Source organism: Labrus mixtus, chromosome 2 (genome assembly GCF_963584025.1).
Source record: "Labrus mixtus chromosome 2, fLabMix1.1, whole genome shotgun sequence".
NCBI lineage: Eukaryota > Metazoa > Chordata > Actinopteri > Labriformes > Labridae > Labrus > Labrus mixtus.
Window position 1 is genome coordinate 19827085 of NC_083613.1, and position 17642 is coordinate 19844726.

At 41.9% G+C, this 17642-nt stretch overlaps 1 protein-coding gene across 2 annotated transcripts; it reads right to left on the bottom strand.

The window, feature by feature from the left end:
• Positions 1–331: 331 nt before the first annotated feature.
• LOC132987899 (neuropeptide Y receptor type 2-like) lies at positions 332–6634 on the bottom strand. Of its 2 annotated transcripts, XM_061054884.1 has the most exons (3): positions 6248–6634; positions 4191–5775; positions 332–2572 (listed from the first exon to the last, which is right to left on the bottom strand). In XM_061054884.1, the coding sequence occupies exons 2-3, from the start codon at positions 5081–5083 to the stop codon at positions 1579–1581; spliced, it is 1887 nt and encodes a 628-aa protein (XP_060910867.1). In that variant the 5' UTR covers positions 5084–5775; positions 6248–6634; the 3' UTR covers positions 332–1578. The 2 variants fall into 2 exon arrangements, with proteins under 2 accessions (XP_060910867.1, XP_060910876.1); XM_061054893.1 differs by lacking the exon at positions 6248–6634 and having other exon boundaries at positions 4191–6182.
• Positions 6635–17642: the final 11008 nt, after the last annotated feature.

Sequence of the window (17642 nt, forward strand, 5' to 3'; positions counted from 1 at the left end):
AGCCTCCATGGATAATAATTAGGCTAACAAGATGAATGTCCTCCAAGAGTACAAAGGAGTGTTTGCGTCCACACTGAAGTTAAGTTGACGAACAGTTCTACAAGAACTTAGATTTAGGGAAGGGAGAGATTGCGGAGTTAGTTTTATTCTAATACAAAGAAGATAGCTTGTTTTGGCAAAAAACAAACTAATTGTCAGTTCATTGTCAATAATCATTATAGAATTTTCATAATGTATGGATTGAAAGATATGAGTTAACAACATTTATCTAATAGCTGACATACTGAGCTCAGCTTTAAAAAGGTGAAGAAGAAGAAGGAGGAGGAGGAGGAGGAGGAGAAGGAGGACAATATCATGTTAAACAAAAACAAAGCACAACACCACAATACACACTGAAAAAAAAACTTATTGCAAATGAAGGTGATTTCTGATGCTGCAGATGCAAACCTAAAAACAAAGCCATTTGCTTGCAAGAGGTACAGAATAAGACGTCAGCTCTGGAGTTAACATGAACTAAGACACTCGGGAAATAATTCACCAAAATTATGACCATGGTTAGAAACCATTAAGGTGACAATATAGGTTGTTTTTGTTTTCTGTTGAGGTTTAGGGTGAACTGACCTTTTTTTGGGCGCCTGCCTATATTTCAAATCAGACATTACAGACTTATCATGAGCTAAAGAAAACCATTCACTGTATGCTGGCTGTTTGTTATCTGCATAATTTTCCATAAAGTTCTTTTTGGACTGAACGCATGAATGCTGTGTCTGTATGATTTTTTTTCACAGACTGCAGACGCTGATTGTGACATTATCCAGCACAGACGTGTCAGACACGCTTGGCACAGGCTTTATCTGTGTGATACAACATCAATGTGCCTACATTACATTGCAACAAGAATTGATCTTTTAGTAAGTATCAAAAACAACCTTAAGCAACAGCAAAGCAGAAAGAAAGAAAGAAAGGCAAATACGTCAGTAGAGACACTTTAATGCGGTTTAATCCTGCTGTGTTATTGTTTTAAGCAGAAATTAGATCAAGCTGTGACGAGCAATTGAATCACTTATGATGTGCTTTGCATGTGATGGTGCACTGCTGCTACACTATCCTTTTTACTGATGAATGGCTTTCGAGCCTGGGGCTAAATAACACTCCAGCTCTTCCCCTGCAGAGTTTACTCCAGCGCCGCTCCCTGCACCCACCTTCAAAACCTGATCTGATTGTTGCAAACATCTGCCCTGGATTCCCTGTGCTTTCCTGGACACAAAGAGAAAACAACACAGGAACAGAAAGAGAGTGTAGACCAGGTCAGTTTAGCCTTAAGTCAAACAGTGGCTTTTCTGAGGGATTAACTCATATTGCCAACTACAAACTGTGAATCAGGAGTGTGTGTGTGTGTGTGTGTGTGTGTGTGTGTGTGTGTGTGTGTGTGTGTGTGTGTGTGTGTGTGTGTGTGTGTGTGTGTGTGTGTGTGTGTGTGTGTGTGTGTGTGTGTGTGTGTGTGTGCGTGTGCATGTCTGTGACAAAGAAGAAAAAAGTCATCCCTGCTGATATAAAGTATGAGTTAATCTGTAGCTTTCACAGGCTGGTCATGTCGAGCGTTTCATCCTCCCTGTCTCCTACCAAAGAGTCGGTGTGTAATGTTTTGCTCTGATGCTGCAGGGTGTAACACAGAGCGTCTCTGCCCATGGTAATAATGTCTCTCTTATCGTTTGACGGACCATATATTATGTCCCCTGAATAACTCCTTAAAGGCAGAATGTCTATTTCCACACACTCCATTCTTAAAGGTAATGATCCTGCGTTGTCATTCACTGAGTGTCTTCTCATGGGCAGGAATTCTGTTTTCTGCATGGAGTTCTGAAGTGTGTGCAGCTGGCAGGGGAACAAAGAGCTGTCGCACACGCTGGGACTGGAGCGACACCAGTCTGAGATACTGTGGTCGGATCCCGCTTGGCTGTCTGAACTGTCTCCGACCCTCTGCCCTAGCCCCTGGACTCTGGCCAGGTTCAACAACCTGGGGACAGTCACAATGGACGCAGACGCTGCCACAGCTGCAGCAATGTGGTGGCGCTCAGCATACGTCACTCTTGTGTCTGAAATCCGTGCGACAGAAGACGTCACTGTAACCGAGCTGGTGAAGGAGGAGGAGCCGAAGAGGGACGCAACTTTCTGGTAGTATCTCGTCCGTATCACCTTCGCTGAGCGGTACAGGTCCCCTATGAAACAGTAACAGATGGGGTTAAGGCTGGAGTTTGTCAGACCAAGCCACTGGGCAAACGGCCGTGTCTGCAGGAGCCAAGATGGTTGACTTTGATCATAGTCGATCCAAAGGTCAGCCAAGTAGAGGGGCAGCCATGACACTGCAAACAGCAGCACCAGACACACAACCATCTTAGCGATCTTCTGGCGCGTTTTGAGGCGGGACACATGCAGAGCTTGGCTGCGAGGATCCAGATCCGCAAAAGTAGATTTCTTTCCTCCCCAAAGCCGCCTGCCAGTTAGGAAACCTATGGTGAGGTTAAACGCCACAGGCAGGCAGTAGAGCATCACAAACAGCAGCACATTATATCTGTGGAAGAAAAGTGAATGACAACAAATTAAGATGCTCCCTTCTCGAAGTAAATGTATAACTTCAAGCAGGATCATAAAGGGTTTATATCAAAATATATGTATAATATAAACATGCGGTGATACACTTGATGTAACAATTAAAGTGGAACCAACTCTCTGCATCCTCTTTATAAACTTTAGTAGTTTTGCATGAAGGATTTTTTTATTACATCATCATCCTCAGTGTTAAGTTATGGATTGCAGTCTCAGTATTGTTAATCTTAATGGATTCCTTTCACACCTATTTTATTTGTTCTGTTTCCATCACAGGGATACAAAGCTCAGTACGACAAGGTCATCATTATCAGCCCTGACAGAACTCCCAAAGAGAATTAGTGCAGTTTCTCTCTAAAATCAACACTTTTTCTAACACTTTGCAGCATACAGTTACAAAACAGACAATGAAAGCATAATGAAATGCCAAAAAAGATAAAAGTAACCAACAGAGAGTACACAATAGAAGTTGTTTGGAGTGATTTCACAACTTGTGATTAAGTAACACAAAAACCTGCGAGGCACAAAAATAGAACAAAAGTCCATCACTAAACCTGTTCGAAGATCCAAGCATCTCATGCACAGAATTCAAGACCTTGCAGGTTTAAATTGGAAGTGGGTCTTCTTATGTGGATCAAAAAGCCTCTGACACTTAAAAATTAAGTTTTGGGGTGTAGACGTGCTCATGAAAACTTGCCTTGCCTAACGTTGCCTCATGCTACTTCATGTTGCTCATTAATAAACTACTGAAACTACAGATAACAACACAGCCTGCACTTAAGTTATGTACATGGAATCTGATTCATAGAAACATCACAAAGCATATTGTGCCAAAAGTTGCAACTAGCACAGTGAGAACTTGCTTTTCTTATGTCAGCCTGTGGGCTTTTTACTTTAAGGGAAAACAAGTCTAAATTGGTGGGCTGAACTGGGCTGAACAATGATTAAATTTTACATGCTCAGTTGACAATTAAGAGCCCATTGGACCAAAACATATTGTTAATCAGAAATGCACAAAAAGAACTCAATCACTGTTAGTTTACTCACATATCTGTTAGCAGACTTTGTCTGACTGATATACCCCATCAAAAATGCATCAGTTTTGGCTAATCAGTAAGAAAAAGACAATGTTTTTAAACTCTTCCTGCAGAGCACCTCAACTACATTGTGTATTGTTGTCATATATGATTGCTACATTATAAAACCAGGTGGCACTGTCTTAAAGCAGGCAATCATTAAAAACACTAGCTGTGTCTTAATTCGAGGGTAGCATCCTTTGGAAGACGTAGCCTACGTAGGAGCTGCTAAGGTTGAACTGAAATGAGTCGGTCTGGTCCACGGAGGATTTCCCATTTTCGTCAACAGCTTTCCCTGACCTTACCCCCCCATTTCTAAGCACCACTGCCCATGACACCTAGCAACCTAAACACCTGCTGTACCAAAACTAATACCCTGATTATTATGGCCAAACACTTCATTGACAAATGTGAATTCATAAAGAACAGACCAATGTTTTTCATCTTCATGAGTGAGCTAACAAACTTCAAGAAACTACTTGTTCTTTATTCTGTTGGAGTACCTACCCCTGTTTGAGGCGGTGCTGAGGCCACTCCTCCTGACACACCAAGATGGCAAATGTCCCAAAGCTGATCTCCCGTCGTCGATTCATAACCGTTATGGGAGCACATATGATAAAAGAAACAACCCAGACCACAGCCACGGTCGCCAAGATTCGATGGCGGGTGAACATGGATCGAGCTCTCAGTGGTGATCGAACACTGTAGTAGCGATTCACACTGATCACCGTCAGGGTTAAAACACTGGCTGAGACTGAAACAGCCTGTGTGAATGGCACAGCTCGACACAGAAGGTCCCCGTACACCCAGGCGGTGTAGATCTGGTTTCCCAGGGTGATAGGCATGCACACACACACCACAGCCAGGTCACACAACGCGAGGTTCACAAGGAGATTACGGGTCGCACTGACACCGGCTAGCCGCCGGCTGCGTCTGTTGGTGAGGGCGCGCAGGGACATTAAATTCCCGACAAATCCCAAAAAAAAAGAAAGACAGTACATGATTGTGAGAGCGATGGTACTGGGCTCGTGAAGAGTCCAGAGCAGCATTTTCTCCAGGTTGGCTAAGTCATTGGGAGAAAAGCTAGATAGGGAGAAAGGGAAGGATGAAGCAGAGGGCTGGTAAACAAAAGTGGATATTTGCTGAAATGATAGGGTTGAGGTGGAGAATAAAGGGGAGGAGATAAGGGAGGAGTAAGGGATGAGGGAGGAGGGCAGCAGAGAGGGCAGGGGTTGGTGGATGGAGGTAGCTGGTGAGCTGAAAGTGGAGGACAGCATAACAGTGCTGTTGAGGTTGTTTGTGTTGTTGAAGTTTTCCTGAGAGCTGTCGTACTGCAGAAAGGGAGAGAAGCTGGGTTGGACTGGGCTCCAGCTAGACTGCTGGTCCTGGGACAGATCCATGCTGCACTCCCAACAAAACCAGGAGGGGCAGCAGAGACGTATCAAAAGCTTAATGTTCCTTGGAAAAGCTTTGCATCCCGCATTCAGGGTCAAAAAGGTAGGTCACCGTATATGTAATCCAGGAAGTTTTCCCCTCTTAAATCAGTTTCTGTCTCTAAAGTCCTATGTCGGTCCTCTGTCATGACCCTAAGAGTGGATCATGGTTTGAAGTTGTCAAAAATGCTAGAGAGTAGAAGATCTGCATAAAATAATCCTAAAACATCCTTAGTCCTCAAAAATCCATTTATAGACACTGCTTAGTAAAAAGCAGACCATCAAAATCAGAATCAAAGCAGGTAAAACATCACATCCTCCTGTGGAATTGAATAAAAATTTGTGGAAGCCAGTCATGTTCTCCCATCTTTTACTAGATCTTATGAATCAGCTGGAGTCATCTTGCTGTTCATCACTGGTCCAAGTGTAGTTTTTATGAAATGTGTGTACATTTTGTCCTCCAGGGAGTGGCGGTCTGAACCTGATAATCCTCCACCAGCTGTTAATAGACTTTCTCACCTTCAAGGAAAGTGAACGTCACGCAGACCTTCCTCCTCCTCGCGCTCACTCTTACTTCCCCTCATACCATTAGACTTTAATGTGACTGCAATCAGATCTGTTTGGATTGGAACATTGCCGATATCAGAGGCTGTGTCCATCTGCAGCAGACAAATCAAAGCCATTCAGGAAAAGAAAAACACTGAAAAGCTTAAAACATCTTTTGCTGTTTTTTTGTTTTTTTTTTTCAGATCAAAGCTTATCCCACTTATTTTTTTACAGTCTGTGATGGGAACATGTAGTGCAGAACAAAGTCAAGACATACGAGTTATAATTCAGTGTTTTTTAAATAATAAAGCCAGTGCAAAGAAGAATGTAGCTTCATATTAATTATTCATATAGGCCTATGATGTGCAGATATGTCACTCTGGATTTACTATATTATTTTGCTGTTTATGAACTAAAGGTCTGTCATCATCAGTAACCTAGTTAACATTTAAAAATAAAACTGTGAAAGCCAAACCACAGACAACAAAATACAAATGTGTCTTAAATAGGTCTATAGCCTATACAGAGCAAAAACAATTAGGCTGTTTAAATAAAATAAATAGAGCCTAATTATAAGGATCCTACCTTCAAATAAAAGTCAAACGGCCACGGTTCAGTCATTGTTTGTTGACCGTGTGCAGAACCTTTTTGATGCTGAAAGCCTGAAGATGCAGAGGAGGCAATCAGGTGCTGACTGAGGAGCTGCGCTAAAAAAAGAAAAAAAAGAAAAAGAAATGAAAAGAACGGACGGACCGACCGACGGAGACAGTAAAGTTACTCCGGAATCGTTTACTGCCGCTTTATAATCCGTCTGTGAGTGTTAAAGCTGCGGAGGGATTTGTTGTTGGCGGAGCTCTCTGTGTTTCCGTCGGCTTTCCTTTGCCATAAAACGGACTCCTCAAATGTCTGCGCTCGTGCCGGCGGGAGCACCGATCCCGCGTGCGCCACTGCAGGACTGAATACTGGAAGAGCAGAGGAATAAAAGTACGGGAGGGAGCAACTGCTACGGCAAACACACACGCACGCACGCACGCACACACACACACACACGCACGCAGGCACACACGCACACGCACACACACACGCACACACACACGGCGCTTAACCTCATTGCACCTACGACAACTCTGAAACCATGCAATCAATCAAAAAGTGCCAACTCGCTCCTCTGCTGCAGGGTGCCTCCTCAGCTTGGGGCTCAATTACAACCCGAAAAATGTGTTTCGGTTCCCTCTTCATAAAAGGATAACTAAACCTGTGCTGCTCTGATTGATTGTAAGAGCCAAAACAGCATGACCTGTAGATTGTCAACTTGCCATTACTCTGGCAACAACAACTATTTACAGAGAAGGAGCTAGAAGCAGTAAATATCCAGGTCATTTTTTCCCAAACCTATGCATGTTCCCCTGGAAACTTTATCCCTATAAGACAATTTCATTCACTATTTTTAAGCTATTCAAAATGCAAACAAAGATTCAAAACACCACAAAATATGTAAATCATTTGGGAAAAATGAAAAAACAATTCCTTTAGAGTCAGTAGCATCCTCCTCCTGGGATCCTCGCCACCAGAAGCGCACACCCACTGCAGGGTACGCTTGTATTATACAGTATATATATTGAAATATAAAGCATATACGTATATGTTCAATTTATATCGCCAGTCAATGGAGGTCCAGGGTGCAAATTGTAGCGCCCAAGACTGGAAGAAGGCGACGTATCAGTAACATGAGACAAAGTTTGAAATTTTTTATTTTTTTTGCAGATCATACAATTTAATCGATAACTTCATATTTTTTACTTTCCCCTTTTAATATTGTACACGTATGTAGAGCCTTTATTTAAGTTTCATTTTTAAAATGTATCCAGTGAAGGTCTGTCTTTCTCCTAGTGGGGAGTGGGTGAGCAACGGCCACTATTGACCAGCCGCCACTATACTACATTTGTTGTAACTGAAAAGCCGATAATTAAGCAAGCTAGCAGAAGCTAATCCCCGGTGTTTGGCACCTGCCTGTACAACAGAAAGCATGCCAACTTTGCATCTGTGGGTGAAAGCCAATACCCTTCATTTTGGAACAAGCTTTATTGGCGTGACGTTTTGCCACATTTTGATTGTATTTTCTTTTGTATGCCCCTACATCTGGGTTTGCAGTAGTCCACATCCACAATATTTTCTGGTTTGAATGGCATCCAAAAACTAAATTGTTTCCCCTCCCAAACTCACTTGCATGCATTTACTGGATACATCAATTCCCGAATTAACCAAAACATCTCGAATCTACCAAAACATCAAAATACAGGCAGAGGAAAGGGTCTTTGCAGACACATTCACATTCATGTTTGGAGGCCCTTAAATGCAATCCAGCTTTATTTATAAAACACATCTAGAATAAAAAAGTAGTGTTCACCAAAGTGCTTTACAGTCCACAAAAAATAGTGGTAGTAATAAATAACAAATAATGATATTGTAAAAAAAAAAAGAGATAAAATAGTAAAAGAACAAGGGCAAGGACAGACGATTCAACAGCCCTCGTACAGAGTTAAAGCCCAGGCATAAAAATTTGTGTTAAGACAAGATTTTAAAACAGGCATTGTGGGGGCCAACATGACCTGGGGGTGCTGCTCGTTCCAGAGTTTTGGAGCAATAGCTGAAAAGGTTTGTTGTTCTCTGGTCCTCTGCCAAGGTTTTGGAGTGATTAAAAGTAATTGGTCGGCAGATCTGAGTGGTTTTGACGGGGTGCAGAACAGCAAATGTTCTGAGATATATTGTGGCACTGAACCATAAAGCAACTTAAAAACAAATAGTAAAATTTAAAAAGGAATCCTGAAACGAATAGGGAGCCAGTGGAGGGATGCCAGAATGGGGGAGAAGTCCTCTGACTTTCTTGTACCTGTTAAAAGAAAAGCAGCAGCATTTTGGACCAACTAGGCGAGACAGGGATGCCTGGCAAACGTCAACATCAAGTGTATTATAGTCCAGAGAGGTTGTAATAAAAGCATGAATTAGACATTCAATCTGCTTTTTATAAGTGATGATTGAGCAGCATTACTTTAGTGTAAAGTAGAGCTGAGCGCAACACAAGGCCGTGTTACGCAGACATCCAACTTGGGCGCATCAACCCCGTGACAACCCCCTCAGCACATCAAATAGGAGGGATGAACAGATCAAACCAAACAGTGTCCTATCCTGAGCTCTAATTTAAAGACCTGCCAGGACATCGGCAAGAGAGCTCTTGTTTGAAAAGAAATGTCAAATAGTTTGGGCGTACAGGTGTGTTTTAAACAGCAGCTGAAATGTATGTCGTGCTTGTGAAGGTGCCTTTAGCTGCAGCTCCTAGACAAGCCTATAAACTCAAATCCTGTTGTGCCCTGACAATTTCATGAACCTGCACTCTCTTCTTCTTTGCTGCTCGTCGGGCTTTAGTGGGGAGATACATACATAGTGTGCATCCAAAAAAGGAGCTATTTGCTTGACTATCATTTATGGGTTTTCTTTAAGAAAAAGCTGCAGACATTGTCTTAGTTATTTTCAAACTCTCTTGAGCATTCGAAACCATGAAACATTATGTAGAAGGTTTTTTTGGGTTTTTTTTACTTCCGCCTCCTTTAAACAGGCAGAAACTGGCTGATGTTTCTTTTTAAAAGAAATAACACAGATAGGGTAGGAATGTTTGGCCCTATTCATTTTAAAAAGGACATGAAAAGTATGAGGTGTGGTTGGATGTGTGTGTGTGTGTTGTGTGTGCGTGTGTGTGACGAAGAAGAAAAAAAGTCATCCCTGCTGATATATAGTATGAGTCAAATGTCACTAATAACTTTTAATGGAGCAGCTATGCACATTCAGAAGAAGAATTCATTTTCATGCTTTTAACAAAGTGTTTGGCTTCTTGAAATTGGGTGAAATAATCGAATAAGGCAGCAGTATTGATTCACAACACCCTATCTCTGTTAATATTGATACGTGTGGAGCTCAGAGGTCTCTCTTGATGACTGCAGGAATGGATCCACAGTCCTCTGAACATAAGTTTCCTCCTGACAAACCTGACTCTGGATTATATGGAGAAAAATGCATTTCCACTCTATGAACTTGGAGGTTAAATTAAAATGGCATGGACCTGAATCAGTGGTGTCTCGGGCCAGCATTAGTAAATTAATAATTCCCTGTCGTAAAGAATTGTGATCAAATCGACTCAGTTACAATTTATGCATACCCTGCTGTCATTGTCACCACAGTGGACTAATGTGTTTTCTCTAAGGTTGACAGGTTGTGTTTCCAGCAATAAACAGTACATTTATTTCCCATGGGGAAATAACCAGTTCTGACATTTAAAAAAAAAGGAGAACCTTTTTTTGTTATTGCTGAGCAACAAAGGTGAAGTTTTTAACTAGTTATGAACTAGACTGAAAGTCAAACTTGTGTTTCTATAATGAGCTACAAAAGCAAACAAGACAGTTGGCAATGAAAATGAACTATTTCTCTGTTATTTAAATCTGGTTACCTCTTTTAGGGAATGTGAAAGATGGAAAAATTTAGTGCACGCTTATATTTTCCTCAGCGAATATTCACGATTAGTGATACATTGAACTCACGAAAGAATGCAGTATGTGCTTTACTTAAACACAGAGAGTGAGAATAAGACATACACTTCTGTCCACAGAGGGGCGCTCAAATCGACACACTGACAGTTCCAACATACTGGTTATTTGTAACCACTTTTCTTGTCTGTAAGATGAAAAAGACAATTATCATAAAAATGACTGCCACAGGTCTAAAACCAGATGGAGATGTCTTATTAATGTCATTTGAACTTCGTAGTGTGAATAAAAAGAAAACTGGTCTCATTCTCTGTATATAGCAATGACCCAGGGTTAAGCTACAAAATTAGATACCAACTATCATAAAAGACATCCTCTGCAATATTGATTGCTTGAGCAAAGTTGGTGCTGAAGTTATGAGTCACTTCACAACATTTATTATTTAGTTTCATTTTTAGCACTAAATCATTTATGGGGTTTTTTACACAAATCCCCCTGAATCTCTGATCTGCATATAAACAGACTGGCTCACATAGCATTCATTAATTACACCCTTTGATTGGCTTTGTACATGGTTCAAATTGTTTTGTTAACAACAAAAATGTCCATTTTGAATGATGTTCTGTGTAATTCACTTTTTCAACTAAGTTTTTGATATTAAATTAAAAGAAAAATATCATTGAGGCCAAGATGAGTGTTCCAGTTTAGAACAAACTTCTTCACACGCAGAGAGAATGGTATTTGGTCTCATTGTAGCTCCTCTGATGATGAGTATACATTGTTTGAAAACTTGTTTCAGCCTGAAAAGGGAGGGAAAAAAAACATTAGTGCCGCAGCCTTCACTCACTCATCTCATTGTCAGAAGTTTTGTTCCAGTTTGTCATGACACCCACTCAGGACAATTTCAATCTGAATCCATCTGAACAAGGTCATATTCCCTTGTTTGTGTTAATCATTTTATAACAAAGGATACTACAATTGTATTGAAAGTTTCAATTTGAAACTTTTTATTGCGTTGCCATGACTCATTCACCTTCATGATCTATCTTCAACCTCTAATGCAACAATTCCATACATATCAGTTATATTTTCCAGTCATAATCACTACAACAATAATCAAAAGATGTAATGTTTTAAGGTTTATAAGAAACAAGTTGAATCCTTCATTGTTTCGAAACGATAACATCCAGGGGGAGTGAGCTCTTTTCATATTACAACCATTTTCTCAGTAAGCTCACTTATTATTGTAGAATTTAGGAGTCAAATAAAATAAACACAATTCAATAATGCAAAATGTCACATTTAATTAATCAACACAGTGTGTTTTTAAGGAGACAGAGTTTTATTATTCATGAGTCAAATAGCCGCAGGCAGTGTAGCTCTTTTAAACTACTTTGATTTAAACAGTGTTGTTTGTGCCTCTTCTCTGAGGGCATGTTCTCAAAGAGGTGAGCTGCTGGCGGATAATCATGTGCAGAGCTTTTGGGTGAAACCAAAATGTGTAAATTGAAGATAGATGGGAGGGGGAGGATGTTATCAGAAAATGAAGAAGGTCAAATTTAAGAAGTTTCAATCTTAGTTGAGGACAGAAAGTGACTTCAGTTATTATGCATACTCAATGTTTCATTCATTCCTCAGGCATTAGATTCCAGTTGAGATAACGTTAGTTAATGTGCACCCATTAAAAATATGCAAGTTAATGCAAATTTGGCTAGGACTGTGTAACTGAGGTGAGTTGAAAACACTTCAACAAAGTGAGAAATTCCCATTTCAGGCTTGATGAATCTTAAACAGATAAAAAACATAGTTCATGATGAGATGTATAAACCCACAAAGGCATGCACTAACCACACACACACTAACAAGTTAGCCTTTAGCTAATGTCTGTATAGTTGTTGCTTTGGCTGTTAGAAGTAAAAAACAAAAAATACAAGCTGCTAAATCAGTCTGGTTCTGCTCAGTCTCACCGTTTGGTTTGGCTGATTTTCAAGGTTAGATGTTACTTTGACTTCTTTATTTTATTGTCGACAACCTCTAGGCTGTATTTTGGTGTAGGAAGAAAATAAATAGCAAATCATGAAATCACTGCTCCAGGCTTTAACCCCTTAACAAACAGAAAATACACCTACCTAAGACCAAATGTGAAAAGGTTTTTGCTGGTTATGAAACAGTCTCAATTTAAAACTGGTGCATCTATGGGACCTACAACAGTAAACCAGATCATAGGGGAGAAAATTCAATATTTATTTTCATTCCTTTTGAATTTAGATAAAGCAGATGAACATATGGAGAGAACTAAAAATGACATGTACAGAGTGAAAATGTGAAAATTGAAGTCTACCTTACCATATTTAAGTCAGATACCAATATTATCTATTTCCAGGCATTTGTTTTAAAAGATTACATCACAAGGGAATATGTTAGGTTTCCTCAAAGGATCCGTGTTTGGTCTCATAATGGCGCTTAACATTCCCGCTTTTGACAACCAACGCCACAGTTTCACTAAACATGAGACACAAAGGTTTCCAGAAGAATGAACATTAATTACCCATCCATTCATCTTTACATGTTCTGTTTTCTGTATCAACTTTTCTTCTTTCAACCAAGCCATGTCATGTCTTCACCCCTCTCTAGACTCTATGCTCGTTGTAAAATGTTGTATTAACTGGAATATCTGGGCCAGCAGTATGAAGACACAACTGCGGAGAGAGAAGAAAAAAACAATGCTCCGTGAAGATTATTACATTTTTAGTTCATTGATTTATCAGAAATTGGTCACGGGTCTGGATTAAACCTTCACTCTGCCTCTGGTCCAACATTTAGTAATGCCTGATCTAACCTCTCCGCCGTCACATTTATACAAGTTTCATGTCTGTAAAACTGTTTTGAGAAATACTTCCTGTTTCTTGGCAAACAAAAAATCGACATGGACACAGTGTAGTTCTTATGTTCCCCGGGATGGCGAGGGGATGAGAGGAGTAACAAAAAGTTGGTACAACTCCAAAGAAGCTTCTGTCAAAAAAATACTAACAAAAAGAGAAGCCAATTTCACAAGTAAATCTATAAAGACAACTAAAAATTACAATATAGAAACACTGAGGCCTTGAAGTAAACACACTTGTTCCACTGAAGAAGTTTTTGATAGGTCAGGTCAGGTCTCCTTCATCAATAAAACCAAGTTTGACATGGATCCCATTAACGCCCTAGGACGCGAATCTTTCTGAGAGGTTTTGTTGTAAATCGTTATTTGTTGCTATAAAAATGAGTGTAGCACCATGACTGAGCTGTTGACAAATGTGCCTCCTGCGGCACTCTGTGCACCGGATCAGCAAGAAAAGGGCACGTAACATCTGTCATTTGGAAATGGTTCGGCTACAGACAAAATGATACCGAACAAACAACTGTCGTCTGTAAAACGTGTATGAAAGATGTTGCGACGAAGACAGGCAACACTACAAATCTCTTCAATCACCTCAAGATTAAGCATGTTATCGAGTACGATGCATGCATCATGCTGAAGAGAGCCGCGACTCCCTGTGCCGCTCCTGTAACAACACAAACATCAACAGGAGCCATGTTCAGCTCCTCCCGTTATGAGAGGACGAGCTCCAAATGGAGAGAGGTAACGTCAGCAATCACCTTCTATATAGCCAAGGACATGATTCCTATTTATACAGTGGAAAAAGAGGGATTCCGAAAGCTGATGAAAACACTGGATCCCAGATACGAGTTGCCCAGTAGAAAATATTTTGCAGAGGAAGCATTGCCTAAACTTTACAATAATGTCAGGGAGAAAGTTACGGCAAGCGTGTCGGCTGTAAAACACTTTACTACTACTACCGACCTGTGGAGTAATCGCACAATGCAACCGTATTTGAGCCTCACTGTTCACTACCTCGAAGACTGGGAGCTGAAAAGTACGTGCTTGCAGACAAGCTATGCACCCCAGATGATGGCAGCAATGTTGTTAAGGCAATTGCCATAAACGGATGGCAAAGACTACAATGTTTTGGGCACAGGCTGCATCTTGCCATCGGTAAGAGAACTCTCACTCTCTCACACACACACACACACACACACACACACACACACACACACACACACACACACACACACACACACACACACACACACACAAGCAAAACTGAGTACACACATAGGGGAAACATCTCCATAATTGTTTTAACTCTTATGTGTATTGTAGCAATTATTGTTCATGCGTTTTAATATAATTTTAGTTTAGAATTGTATATATAGTCTATCATTAAAACCTCACAAAATGAGCACTGTGAAAATTTAAATAGGAAAACAAAAAGAACTGTTGAAATAGTATATTTACAATAATTTAGAATAACCTAAACATAGACCTCAGTATTCAACAGGGCCGTTGTTGTGTGCAAAAAGTTGGTTGCTAGTTTCTCGTTTAGCTGGAAGCGCAGAAGAGATTTGGCTGCAGCTCAGAAGGATCTAAGCCTACCTCAGCACACACTGGTCAGTGAATCCCCTACCAGATGGGGGTCACGGGCCAAAATGATACAGAGAGTGCTGCAACAAGAGAAGGCGATCACACAGGTTCTCTCTGCAGACAAAAAAGCAAGACATCTCATTTTGTCTTGGCAGGATATCCACATCTTGGAGTCCGAAAACAAGGTCCTTGGGCCTCTCCTGGTGTTCACAGATGCTCTCTCTGCTGAGGCCTATGTGACAGTGTCATACGTGAAGCCAGTTCTGCACCTGTTTGAGAGTGACCTCCTGGCACCCAAACAAGATGACACCGAGCTAACAGGGTCAATTAAAAGGGCAATTATAGACTACCTGAAGGAGAAATATGATGACCCTGCTACCCAAGAGTTACCGAATATGGCCTCATTAATAGATCCCAGGTTCAGAAGCACAAATGTCCCAGAGAACAAGATTGAGGAACTGAAAGAGAGAGTTACCTCAGAGGCAGAGGCTTTGCTCCCTGAACTGCCCACCACATCACATTGTGATGCAGCTGCCACCACAGAGGAAGCAACCCCAGCAGCTAAACGGGAGAAGCGAAGCCTTGGAAGCTTCTTCAAGCAGCCAGTCCAGCCACACACCAAGACACAGAGAGAGCTGACTGAAGAAGAACTGTCAGGCTACCTACACGGAATAAAACCTGATAGTGACACGGATCCACTCAGATGGTGGAAAGATCATGAGGCCAACTATCCTCGGCTCAGTAACCTAGCAAAAAAGTATCTCTGTGTCCCCGCCAGAAGCTCGTCATCAGAGAGAGCGTTCAGTGCGAGTGGTAATATTTTCAGATGTCACAGGGTCTGCCTAAAGCCAGAGACTGTAGACAGGCTTGTCTTCCTCTCTTATAACCTCTGACGTGTATGTTATAGACTATCTGTCATATCAAGTGGTGTTATAGCTGTTAAGCTGGTTAATTTGCACTAATTTGTGAAAATTGAAGAGTACCCAAGCTCTAATGTTTTACAAGCCATATCATATTGTGGCATTCTCTGTTCTTAACTTATTTTTGCATTTAATTGAAGATTTTCTCATAATGTTGTATTTATTTTGATTCATTTTTGTGCTATGGTATTTGCGATTGCTCTAATTTATTTTAGTTTAATACTGATTATTTCACTGTATTTACATTTTTGGTTAATATAGAAGAGCATACCTTCAAGAGTTGTTTTTCATAAATTTGCAATTTGAAATATTGTGAGTTAAAATAAGGCCCCTACCCTGCTTGCTACAGTGGCTTCTTTTATTTTGAGATTATTATATTTTTAAATACCTGCAGGGAAAAGTTATTTATTTCTTTGTGATGTTTATAATTGTTGAATAAACTTTCTGGTTTATAATGTAAATCAATTTGGTCTAATTCACTTTTATACATTTATAAACTTTAATACGATAAATATCGAGTCATATCAAATATCGACATTAGGCAAAAAAATATTGTGATATCAAATTTAGGCCATATCGCCCAGCACTAGTTCCCGTTAGTGTCTGCTCTAGGTATATCAACTGGTTGGTGAAGGCAGTGTTTAGGCTTCCCCACTCCCAGCTCGTTGTTGTGTCCTCAGTCAGTGCTGGCTATGTTGGGCAATCACTGCTGTACTGCCTGTATGGCTACTATGCAGCCTGAGGACGGTCATGATCTCTGTACCTCCTGCCTGGGCCTTGAACACCTGAGAGAGGGCCTGTCTGAGGATCCCTGCATGAACTGCAGCTACATGCCTCGGACCGTGAGGGCTGCTCGACTGTCTGAGGTGGAGGAACTTCTGGGGGGGGGGGGGGGGGGGACCAGCTTATGGCAGAGCTTGATCAGATGAAGGCTGCCTTTTTCATAAGGCAGACTGAGGCAAGTGGGGTCAGTGTGGTCATGCCTGCTCCTCCTGATGCCACTACAGTTATTGAGGAGGACAACCTCTCAATGGCAGCATCTGCCACAGAGTTTGGAGAGTATGGGGGGATGCACCCTCTCAAGAGGGGGCTTCTCAGGCCTCAGTGGCTGGCTCCCATTCCTCTGCCCTCAGCTCTGGACGGGACTCGGTGGATGACTCCATGGGGGCCCTCATTCGTAGGCCGGCATCCTGGCCGGCGTGCAGCCCAGGACTTTCGGGTCCCCGATCGCCTGCCCTCCAGGCAGCCTTGGACCTGGGACTCAAATCGCCGCCCCCCGGAGCCTCTAGAGGCTGGGGGGCCAGGCCCTGAGGCCTTGGGGCCGGCTGTCTTCTGTTTTTCCCAGAAGCAGCTCAGCTACTGGGCTGCTTCAACACCAGATGCTTGGGTGGTTTCCACTCTAGCCCAGGGATACAGACTGCAGTTCCGACGCCGGCCCCCAGCCATTGGCCGGGTCAAGATGACCATCATAGGCGACCCGGCAAAAGCCCTTGCTCTCAAGGGTGCCATCGTGCCAGTAGACCCCGTGGCTCAGCCCGGGGGATACTACTCAGCGTACTTTCTTGTCACAAAGAAGGACGGTGGACTTCACCCTGTTTTAGATCTGCGGGGTCTCAACAGGTTCCTAAAGGTCATGCCATTCCATATGCTCAGCACTGCAGAGGTTCTGCTTGCTGTGGACTGGGGCGAGTGGTTTACATCCATCGACCTGAGGGACGCATACTTTCATGCACCATATTTCCTCGACACAGGCAATTCTTCAGTGGTCTGCTCAGGCCTGCACAGACCACATCAACATTCTAAAACTACGGGCCGTGTACCTGGCTCTGAGGCATTTTATGCCATGCCTCAGAGGGAAGCATTTCCTTGTGCATTTGGACAACATCCCAGCAGTTTCTCATATAAATCATCAGGGGGGCACCAGGTCCGGGACCTGTTGAATTGGGCAGCCCCCCGCCTGGCCAGTCTGAGGGCAATGTACCTACCCGGAGAAAGAAACCAGGTGGCAGATTTTCTGTCTCGGGGCAGGCCTTCTACAGTTGAGTGGCAGTTACATCCGG

Bases quoted from the DNA above. Each gene is read 5' to 3' on its own strand.
- LOC132987899 (XM_061054884.1), bottom strand. From the start codon at position 5,083: ATGGATCTGTCCCAGGACCAGCAGTCTAGCTGGAGCCCAGTCCAACCC. The intron at 2,573-4,190 runs GTAGGTACTCCA...TTTCTTCCACAG, and splicing joins CAGCACCGCCTCAAACAGGG to ATATAATGTGCTGCTGTTTG.